The sequence below is a fragment of the Amphibalanus amphitrite genome, unplaced genomic scaffold (assembly GCF_019059575.1).
Source record: "Amphibalanus amphitrite isolate SeventyFive unplaced genomic scaffold, NRLGWU_Aamphi_draft 000514F_arrow, whole genome shotgun sequence".
NCBI lineage: Eukaryota > Metazoa > Arthropoda > Thecostraca > Balanomorpha > Balanidae > Amphibalanus > Amphibalanus amphitrite.
This window is the reverse complement of record NW_024882008.1, coordinates 106,442-117,290: the sequence shown is the minus strand read 5'-3', so window position 1 is coordinate 117,290 and position 10,849 is coordinate 106,442. Positions and strand designations below refer to the sequence as shown.

Below are 10,849 nucleotides of genomic sequence, written 5' to 3'. Positions count from 1 at the left end.
AAGGTGTACAAGAGAGCATTGAGTGCAGTAAGGTCCAGTGGTCAGAGGTTGATTGAAGTTATGTCTGCAAATGAAGGCATAGGATGTGTCAAAGCTGAGCTCGAGAACTGGCTGAAGCTGTGTCAGGAGCTGACGTCATCTGATCACGAGTTAAGGTCCCTGCTTCCAGATGATGAGATTGATTACCATGTGAGTAGGCATTTGAGTCAGCTTGATGACAATGATGCCATGAAGGCAAAGGTGTTGAAGTATCTTGCGGACATCAAGCCCGAAGAAATGCCTGCTGATGGTGTTGAACCTCAAGATAGTGCCTCAAACCTCTTTGTGACGTCAAGAACCGCTCTGTCTAGAGTCAGTCAACATTCAGATGGGGGAAGCTCGACGTTGAGCTCCGCCAAGCTGAAGGAGAGACAAAAGCAAGCAGAACTGGCAGCAAGAGCAGCTGTTATCAAGAAAAGCCAAGAAATGAACAAGAGGAAACTGGAACTGCAGTGTGAGGAGGAAGACATGAAGTTGATGACAGAGTTTGCTGTCAGCCAAGCAAGGGAAAGAGCCATTGATGATTTTGAAAGAGATATGAATGACACCACCAGAAACCAAGATGCATTCCAAGCAACGACAGCAAGACGCATGTCCCAGTTGATGCTGGACATGCCACCCCAAGATGCTGCCCCAAGAACCCGAGTCCCACAGACAAGTCAGCAGCAAAGGCCAGCGTCAAATGTCCATGCTCCACAGACAAGTGAACAGGAGCAGAGCATGGATGTTATCCAGGGCCTCGTAAATCTGTTGCAGCGTGAAGTAAAGCAGAGCCACCTTCCTGCTCTGGAACCGGATGTGTTCTATGGTGATGTGGCAAAGTTTGAGTTGTGGCTCAAGTCATTTGAAACATACATAGAAGCCAAGACCAGCTCTCCAATCGAAAGACTGCATTACCTGGGTAAATACACTGAAGGTGAAGCGAAGGCAGCAATTCTTGGATTCATCCAGCTGCGGACAGAAGATGCTTATCAAGAGGCAAAGAACAGACTCAATGACAGATATGGAAACGAGTTTGTACGAGCAGCTGCATACAAACGACGGATCCGAAACTGGCCAAATATCAAGAGTGGAGATGGCAAGGCTCTGAGAGAGTTTGCAGACTTTCTTCAGCAGTGTGATGCCTTGTCAAGGACGTCTGGGCACTTGAAGGTGTTGGACGACCAGCATGAAAACAGCTACATGTTGAAGAAGCTGCCCAAACATGTGGTTGATCGTTGGAGAAGATATGTGGATCAGCGACTGTATGAGCCACAAGATGGTGAGCCAGCAGAATATCCTTTATTCAAGGAATTCGTGAAGTTCCTGGCGAAGGAAGCGAGAGTGGCCTGTGGTCCCGTCGAAGACTCTGCCAACAAAGAAGAGAAGGATGTGCGCAGAGACAGGAGAGTTGTAAGAGCGCTCCAGACGACTGCTGCACCAGCCTCAAAGAGGGACAGCCACAGTGTTGTCAGACCAGGGTGTGTGGTGTGCTCTGACCGCTCAGGCGTTTCAGTTGCTGCCGCTCACCCAGTGGCAGAGTGTGAACAGTTTACCAAGATGACCCTTGAAGAGAAGCAGGCTGCAGTGATGAAGTATGGACTCTGCAGAGGATGCTTGAGGCGTGGACATGTCTGGCGGTCCTGCCAAAGGAAGATGAAGTGTGAAACCTGTGGAAAAGGTCACCCCACTGCCCTTCATGATGACAAGTTTCCTGTTGCAGCACAGAGCAGGGCAATCAGCGAAACTCGGAGGGACCTCATTCAGCGCGGAGATGCTGAGACTCAGAGGAGGAGCAGTCGGCCTGAAGGAGCAACGGACCAGCTCCAAGCTACATCCCTGCGTGTGATGTCCGGAGTTGGAGATAAGAGACCAGGCTGCGTCCACTCAATGATCCTGCCTGTGTTCGTTCGTCACAGGGAGCACCCTGATGTCAAGGTTCTAACCTATGCTGTCCTTGACCCACAGTCTGACGCGTGCTTTGTGACAGGCGGCACTTGCGAGGCTCTCCAGATCCAGGGTCAGCCAGTCTCCCTGGAGCTGAAGACAGTCACGGGCCAGTCAGTTGTGTCCAGCTCAGTCGTTGATGACCTGGTGATTGAGCCTGTGCAGGGAGGTGACAGCATCGTCCTTCCTCAGTGCTATTCGCGTGAGGTGATTCCAGCAGAGCGTTCGTGCATCCCCAGAAGAGAGTCTGCCAGGAAGTGGTCTCACCTGGCGCCGATCGCAGATGAGATACCGCTGTACTACCCTGCAGCTGGAATCGGCCTTCTCGTCGGGATGAACTGCCCAAAAGCCGTGAAGCCCAGAGACGTCATCACAGGTGACGACAACGACCCGTGGGCTGTAAGGACCGTACTGGGATGGGGCATCGTAGGCCCTGTCTGTGACAGCGAGAACATCAATTCTGGATGCCAGTACATCGACGCAGGAAAAGGAACCCGCAGGCTGTGTCACTTCGCATTCAGGACTACAGCTCATGAGATGACTCCTCAGCAGCTTCATGAGATGTTTGAACAGGACTTTGTGGAGACAAGAGAGGAGAAACCACAGTCAGTTGAAGACAGGATGTTCCTGAAGATGATGTCCGAAGAGATCCATCAGAAAGAAGACGGGCACTACGAGATGCCGCTTCCGCTGAAGGGAGACGTCAGACTGCCGAACAACAGAGCTGCAGCAGTGCAGCGCCTCAAAGGACTCCGCTCGAAGCTAGTACGAAATGATGCATTCCGGCGTGACTACACAACGTTCATGGAAGCCACGATCGCCAATGGTCACGCTGAGAAGGTCCCAACAGATGAACAGCAGCTCAGCAATGGCAGGGTATGGTATTTGCCCCACCACGGCATATACCACCCGAAGAAGCCGGACAAAATCCGTGTCGTTTTTGACTGTAGCACCGAATTTGGTGGAGAGGTGCTGAACAGTCATCTATTGCAAGGACCCGACATGACGAACAGCCTCGCCGGAATCCTCTGTCGTTTTCGGATGAAACCGATCGCTCTTACATGTGATATCAGAGGCATGTTCAATCAGGTGGGGGTCAACAGAACCGATCGTAACTTCCTGAGGTTCCTCTGGTGGGAAAACGGTGACGTGAATCAGGAGCCCGAGGAGTACCGAATGACGACACATTTGTTCGGCGCAAGATCTTCACCAGCATGTGCTATGTTCGCCCTCAGAACAGCAGCCGACAGCTACGCAGATGAAAGTGGAAAAGAAGCTGCCGACTTCGTAAGAAGAAACTTTTACATCGACGACGGTCTCACGTCCGTAGATGACGAAGACACAGCTGTGCGCCTCATCGACGCGACTCGCCAGTTGTGTAAGCAGGGTGGATTTGAACTACACAAGCTGTCGTCTAACAGCGTTGAAGTCCTGAAATCTGTGCCGCCAGAGAGCCGCTGCTCTACTACGCAGAGTCTGGAAGCCGGAGCGGGCAGGCTGCCCATCCAGCGAGCTCTTGGCATAGAGTGGGACACAGAAAACGACGTACTTCAGTTCAGTGTGAAGCCCAACGAGAAACCACCAACTAGAAGGGGGATGCTGTCTGTGGTTAGCTCCATATTTGACCCCCTCGGCTTCATCTCTCCATTTATTCTGAGAGGCAAGCAAATTCTAAAGGAGTTGTGCCGTGATGGTCTCGGCTGGGACGACCCAGTCCCAGAGACTCTGCTGATGCGCTGGAATGAATGGATGTCAGAGCTGGAGACCCTGTCAACCCTGAAAATTCGAAGATGTTACACACCGATGGACTTCGGAGACCTGCAGCAAGTGGAACTGCACCACTTCTCCGATGCCAGCACGCACGGATACGGTCAGTGCAGTTACCTCCGCCTCATAGACGACCAGAACAGAGTCAGCTGTAGACTTGTGATGAGTAAGGCCAGGGTGACTCCTTCCAAACCCGTTACAGTCCCTCGCCTCGAGCTCACCGCAGCACTGATTTCCGTTCAAGTGAGCAGCTTCCTTCAGAAAGAACTTGACCTCGGCAGTGTCGCCGAATTCTTCTGGACCGACAGCAAGGTGGCCATCGGCTACATCTCCAACGAGGCCAGACGCTTCCACGTGTTTGTGGGAAACCGAGTCCAACAGATTAGGGATCGTACAGAGCCCCGTCAATGGCGGTATGTCGAGTCCAAGATGAATCCTGCTGATCTCGCCTCAAGAGGCACGAGCGCCGCCGAGCTCAGAGACAACACCTTGTGGTGGTCCGGACCACCATTCCTGAACAGTGTGAACCCACTGCCGGATCAGAAGGTGAGCCCAACTGTGGACCAGAGTGACCCTGAGGTGAAGCACACCATTCGACCAGTCGTTACGTTTCAGACTGCTGCATCAGAGACACGTCCCCGTGCCACCGTGACCGAGAGACTTCAGCGTTTCTCGACCTGGCACCGGGCCAAGAGAGCTGTTGCGCTATGTCTGAGGTACATGGACGTGCTGCAGGGACGGCGCCACTCAGTTGGACAACCACTGACGGTTGAAGACCTGCAAAGAGCAGAGACAGCGATGATAAGGGCTACGCAAGCTGAAGCGTTCCCAGAAGAGCTGAAAGTGTTGAAGAAGATGAAGAAGACTGATGAAGTGAAGATGAGTGTCAAGAAGACCAGCAGGCTCGTGAGGTTGGATCCTTTCCTTGGAGCCGATGGATTGATTCATGTAGGCGGCAGGATCCGAAGGGCAGAACTACCAGTGACTGAGCTGCACCCAGTCATCCTCCCGCGAGCAAGTCACGTCACCTGCCTACTTGTCGACCACTGCCACCAGAGAACCCGCCACGCTGGCCGCGGGATGACCCTAGCAGAGATCCGCTCTGCAGGGTTCTGGGTAGTTGGAGCCAGAGGTGTAGTCTCGCGCCACATCCTGGCCTGTGTGACCTGCAAGAAGATCCGTGGATCTCCAGTGGAGCAGAAGATGGCTGACCTGCCGGAAGACCGCCTGAGCCCTGCCGAGCCGTTCACGCACAGTGCAGTGGACCTGTTCGGCCCGTTTTACATCAAGGAACGGCGGAGCGAGCTCAAACGATGGGGAGTTCTGTTCACTTGCATGGCATCAAGGGCTGTGCATATTGAGACGGCCAATTCCCTCACGACAGACTCCTTCTTGAATGCTTTCAGGAGGTTTGTCGGTAGACGCGGTCCAGTGAGAACGCTACGCTGCGACAGGGGCACAAATTTCGTCGGCGGGAAGAACGCGATGGAAGAAGCTTTGAAAGAAATGGACCACGAGAAAGTTCAAAGGGAGCTCCTGAAAGAGAACTGTGATCTCGTCGAGATGAAGATGAATGTGCCGTGCGCCAGCCACATGGGCGGCACGTGGGAGCGGATGATTCGCTCCGCAAGAGGTCAGCTCGACGACGAGACGCTGAGAACAGTGATGGTGGAGGCCGAAGCAATCATGAACAGCCGTCCCATATCCTCTCCCGACATGACCCAAACTGACCTAGTAGAACCGCTAACACCTAACCAAATACTAACTCAAAAGACTAGACGAGTACTGCCCCTCCCTGGTAGATTCCAGTCAGCAGATGCTTACTCTCGCCAGCGCTGGCGTAGAGTCCAGCTAGTAGCAGACCGCTTCTGGTCAAGATGGAGGACGGAGCTCTTGTCTTCACTCCAAGAGCGCCGACGATGGAGGTCGGCGAGGCCCAACGTTCAACCGGGCGACGTCGTGCTCCTGATGGAGGAATCTCCGAGAGGCAGCTGGCCTCTGGGCCGGATCGTCGAGGCCGTGCCCAGCCGTGACGGCCTGGTGAGGAAGGTGAAGGTTCGCTCCGGAGGCCGGGACCTGGAGCGGCCTGTGCACGGCATCGTCGGCCTGACGCGCTGAGCGGTGTGGCCGGCGTGGCAGAGACCGGGACCTGACCGTGGCGACTCTCAGCCCGGGCGCCGAGCGGGGTGAGATGTGATACAGACTCGGTGAATGGAGGACTCGAGCGGCGGATGTGGCCGTGCGATGACGGTCCAGGGTGGTGTCTCCATCTGCGGGTGGCCGTCGCCATCCGACATCTGACTGATCGGAGCCAGTGTGTGTACCTACCTATTCACCGGCAGGGAGTTGTCAGCCGAGACACGCACTCTGACGATCGGACTGTGGTGTTATGAGGAGCCACGCGCTGTGAGAACGCATTCCTAAGTGTTACGAGGAGCCACTCGTGTTTTGAAAGGTGCATTTTGAGTGTCATGGGGAGTCACACGTGCCGTGAGAAGTGCTCACCTAAGCGTTATGAGAAGTCATGAGTCATGCGCAGTCACATGCGTGGCGATAAGTGTGTGGGAGATGCTAGAGAAGTAAATTTTGTTTACCAAATTTAGAGGAGCCATGTAACCGCGAGTGTCGCGGGCCGTATATTTTGGTTGCCTCGTCCTCCGTCGACGAAAGGCATTAGCGGCGCGGTGGAGGCAAAGAGTTCGGCCGCGTGGCGGCGTCACGAACGTTCCGCATTGTTTGGATGAATTGAAAGGCAGAAAGGCGCAAACGATGTAAGTTGGTTGAAATGATTAATTTTTGCTATGTACTGTGCAATGAGTTAATGGCTGACTTCATTCTAAACGATTTAACGACTGTTTCATACGATTTTCTGTTCGTTTCAGAATTTACGGCATAATACAGCTATGTCACAGAATTGCATTATTAGATGGCTGTAACACCACTGTAGGCCATATTTTGAACATCACACGGTCTTTGTCCAGCCATTACATGTACTTGTAGAATACGGACAGGAAGATTCGATATATCGGCTATACATAGGCAAAGAATCGGACCTCGCTAGACTCTGGACACGATACTTCGTACGGGGTCTCTAGAGTCCATAATTCTAGATGACTGGTTGGAGGTCGTGCACTGCTGCAGTCCTACATAGTGCGTTGTCGACTGGTGAAGATTGACTGCGGGGACCGGTTATTTTATAGCGTTGAGTCGAGTCGGCAGCGATCCGGATATTCGCCGGTTGATCGATCCCTGCGGAAGACCACTTAGCGCACCAGCCCACCCCCAACTGACCATTCAGAAAGGTCGTGATTGCCAGGTCACTACCTAGAACCAACAGAACTGACCTACCCACACCGGCCGGCTCGTCACCTAGGAGTACCCTCCTCGCTGTGTCCCGTCCGACTCCGCTCCTCTGCCCTCCTCTCCCCACCCCTCCCACTGCCCTCGAGGAACAGCTGCACCAGCCGGTCAGCGGCCACCCCGGGCGGCAGTCGTCCGGTGGCCACCTCCCGCTCCAGTCTGGGCAGCCGACTGCGCACGGCCGGGTGGCGTCGGAACGCGTCCACCACGGCGCGCTCGATCTGCGACCACAGCCAGACGGCGCGCTGCCGGCGCCGCCGGGCGGCCAGCTGGCCGTCGGCCGTCATCCGCTCCCGGAAGGCGGTCAGAGTCTGCCACAGCTCGGTCATGCCGTCGCCGGTGCGCGCCGAGCAGCGCAACACCGGCACCCGCCAGCCGGCCAGCCGCGGACGCACGAACTTGAGCGCCGACAGGTACTCGGCCTGAATGCGCCGCGCCGCCGGCACCAGATCGCCGTCACTCTTGTTGATGGCGATCACGTCAGCTAGCTCGACGATACCGCGCTTCAAGCCCTGCAGCAGAGGAAGGAGACGGTGTTTGAACGGGACATACTACGAGAGACACATCCTCACATAATTGTTGGAATCTGACCGATGCCCAGTAACTAGACGAGCGAATCGGATCATGGCACTTGGAAGAGAATGCGTTTTGTGGGGGAAGGAGAGGGAGAAAGAGGGACGTTACCTGAAGTTCGTCCCCTCCGGCAGGCGGCATCAGCAGCAGGAACACGTCCACCATTTCAGAGACGCTGATCTCCGATTGGCCCACACCTGTCATAAGAGATATATGGTCAGCAGTCATAGCATCATCAGGCCAATGGTTAGACAACAGCCGTCAGCGCACGGCAGATAAACGCTTAGAACGAACGGGCAGACGTAGAGCTTAGAGCAGAAATCAGCGTTTGCTCCTGTTTTTGGAAAAGATATGCTGACAAATGGTTCTTGTTTATCAATCTAGTTCGGATATTTTGAATGGATGGATCGACAGAGCCAGACCCCGTACTGAGCAAAGCTTGTTGCGCACACCACATCCAGTTCCACCGTCCGATCGATAAATTCCGTCTTGATGGGATAGTTAAGAAGGCAAGACGTGCTAACACATTTCGGAAGAGCACTTCCCTCCCCGCCCGCAGAACTCACCGACCGTTTCGACGATGATGACGTCATAGGCCGCTCTCTCGCACAGCAGGATGGTGTCGTTAGTGACGCGGGTGACGCCGCCGAGGTGTCCGCCGGTGGGCGACGGGCGGATGTACGCGGCCGGGTCCACCGTCAGCCGCGGCATCCGCGTCTTGTCGCCCAGTAGCGAGCCTGCAGCGGAGCGGAGAGCGTCACAGCACGGCATAAAGACAGACGAGCTACCCTACTCAACCGAAAAGGGTTCTGGCACACGCGACAAACAGGCAAAAATGATCGTTTTTGAAAGCAATGTGATTAGGCCTCTATTAGGCAGTTCGTCACTTACCTCCAGTGGTGTTGGAGGACGGGTCCACGGCCAGGACGGCCACCCGGTGACCGGCGCCCGTCAGCTGCTTTCCCAGCGTCTCTATGAACGTCGACTTGCCGGCGCCCGGAGGGCCCGACAGACCTGGATGGGATGGCGTCATCTTCAGGGACCAATCGCTCACTGAATTGCATGGCACACCACGTTGACATACCACATTGAAACATTGTGTGAAAGAGTTGATGTGGTCACATCAAAGTCTTAAGATTTAACATGCCAGTTATGCTTATCATTCCAAATAAGAGTAAAATAAAGATAGAAAAATCACATCAGGGAACTGGCATGTTCAAATGGCTAAAACTTCCTGAGCCTGCAGGAAGTCAATGGTGTTTCTTTTATAACATAGTTCTCAGTTTTAATGGTCACTCATGACACAGTAAACACTGATCAAAGAAACATAATCAATATTGAAGGCACGCAGATAAGCTTGGTGAGGGATAACAAATAAGCCAAAAACTGTCAAGCATTACTTACCAATTCTAAATGATGATGGTATGCCTTTATTTCTATCTTGCTCCTTTTGCAAGTCTGCTGATACCATTGAGACCAGATTTTGAGCAAGCTTTCTTTTCTTGGCATTGCTTGTCTCTACCAGAGTAATCGCTCTGGCTAAACTGGTTCTGTCTTTTGCACATAATCCTTCAAAGAGCTGTTGGACTAGTGCTTCTGATGAATATGGTCTCTGTATTTGTTTGTATATGTATCTACCAGTAGGTTTGGATAATCTATGAAAGTTGCATAATGATTTAACAATGGAATGCATCATTTGTCAGAATTATACCTTTGAAGTTCCCTGGAAAACAAAAACTAGTAGTCATGCAAAGCACAACAAAGAATCAAACAAAAAACTGGATGCATCATGGAGTTATAAATAAATTGACATATTGGAATCTTAATACATCAAGAAAAAATGAAAATTGAAAAATATGAATCAAGTTCATCAGCTGTTGTTCAAATTAAAAAGACAGGTCTTGGTCGTGGTCGTGGAAAAAAAAAAGACAGATAAATCCAAACCAATGCATAGATATTGTTATATATCAAGTTAGCTGGAGTAAGACAGATGGTATCATCATAAATGATCATAAATGATGCTCCATAAGACAACTAGGTACTTATAAATGTGCTTATTTGAAGCTTGTAAAATATTGTGTTAAATAAGGTACCAACATAAAAAATAGGTAAGCATCAAGGCCAAAACAAGCCTTAATTTGTAAATGCATATACAAACAAGGCACCACATTCATAAGGAATGGATCCACCTAAAGCATCAACATGGAAAATGTGGCTCACAAATAGTCAAATGGGTTTGTATAGCCTTGAGATAGACTAATCAGGCTGGTAAAAGCAATTTCACTTTACATTTCATTTTAATTTGAATTTGTCTATTCGAAATCTGCTTTTGGTGAAAGTATACATTGAGCTCGAGTGACTGTTAAAAGATAAAGTTTTCATATTCTTACATTATTTGACGTCCTGAATCCAAAAATAATACTTATATGTCCTGGAAATAAAAGAAAAAACATAATCAAACCTGACCTAACCTTACCTATTTACCTACAACCTACCAACCTACAACCTAACCTAACCTACAAACCTACCAACCTAAAACCTACAAACCTACAACCTAACCTAACCTAACCTAACCTAAAACCTAAATTTTTTGCTGTTACATATTTGTATCAACAGCGTCACAATTGTCCACTCGGACCTAATATATACTAATACCCTGCTTTTAAGGGACAACACTATTCGACCGCCACCCTTGCAGCCATTCTATAACTCAGGAACTACTGGACCGATCGGAACGAACGAAACACCATTCGAATCAGGAGGTACGATTTTATCAGCCGTTTCGAAGCTCGTGACCCCAGGTGACCTCGGTGACCTCAAGAGGTCAACTCGACATTGACGCCTATTGCAGCCATTCTGTAACTCAGGAACTACTGGACCGATCGCGACGAAAACACCACCAGTCGAATCAGCGTATGCGATTTCATCAGCCGTTTCGAACATGGTGACCTCAGGTGACCTCGGTGACCTCAAAAGGTCAACTTTACGTTTTCGCCTATTGCAGCCATTCTATAACTCAGGAACTACTGGGCCGATCGTGACGAAAACACCACCAGTCTATTCAGCGTATGCGATTTCATCAGCCGTTTCGAATATGGTGACCTCAGGTGACCTCGGTGACCTTGGGAGGTCACATGACCGTTGTGGCCTATGGCAGCCATTCTATAACTCAGGAACTACTGGG

The 10,849-nt window shown here is 51.5% G+C and overlaps 2 protein-coding genes across 2 annotated transcripts; one reads left to right on the top strand and one right to left on the bottom strand.

Moving 5' to 3' along the window:
- The first annotated feature begins 1,267 nt into the window (after positions 1-1,267).
- LOC122393081 lies at positions 1,268-5,850 on the top strand. Its single transcript, XM_043388705.1, has 2 exons — positions 1,268-1,300; positions 1,987-5,850. The coding sequence occupies exons 1-2, from the start codon at positions 1,268-1,270 to the stop codon at positions 5,848-5,850; spliced, it is 3,897 nt and encodes a 1,298-aa protein (XP_043244640.1).
- Positions 5,851-6,212: 362 nt separating this feature from the next.
- LOC122393079 (methylmalonic aciduria type A homolog, mitochondrial-like) lies at positions 6,213-10,230 on the bottom strand. Its single transcript, XM_043388703.1, has 6 exons — positions 10,217-10,230; positions 9,070-9,388; positions 8,557-8,679; positions 8,232-8,402; positions 7,777-7,862; positions 6,213-7,604 (listed from the first exon to the last, which is right to left on the bottom strand). Exons 2-6 carry the CDS (start codon positions 9,359-9,361, stop codon positions 7,098-7,100), a joined length of 1,179 nt encoding a protein of 392 aa, XP_043244638.1. The 5' UTR covers positions 9,362-9,388; positions 10,217-10,230; the 3' UTR covers positions 6,213-7,097.
- Positions 10,231-10,849: the final 619 nt, after the last annotated feature.

Bases quoted from the DNA above. Each gene is read 5' to 3' on its own strand.
- LOC122393081 (XM_043388705.1), top strand. From the start codon at position 1,268: ATGTGGATCAGCGACTGTATGAGCCACAAGATG. The intron at 1,301-1,986 runs GTGAGCCAGCAG...CTTGACCCACAG, and splicing joins ACTGTATGAGCCACAAGATG to TCTGACGCGTGCTTTGTGAC.
- LOC122393079 (XM_043388703.1), bottom strand. From the start codon at position 9,361: ATGATGCATTCCATTGTTAAATCATTATGCAACTTTCATAGATTATCC. The intron at 8,680-9,069 runs GTAAGTAATGCT...CATCCCATCCAG, and splicing joins ACCATCATCATTTAGAATTG to GTCTGTCGGGCCCTCCGGGC. The intron at 7,863-8,231 runs GTGAGTTCTGCG...CTCTTATGACAG, and splicing joins CATCATCGTCGAAACGGTCG to GTGTGGGCCAATCGGAGATC.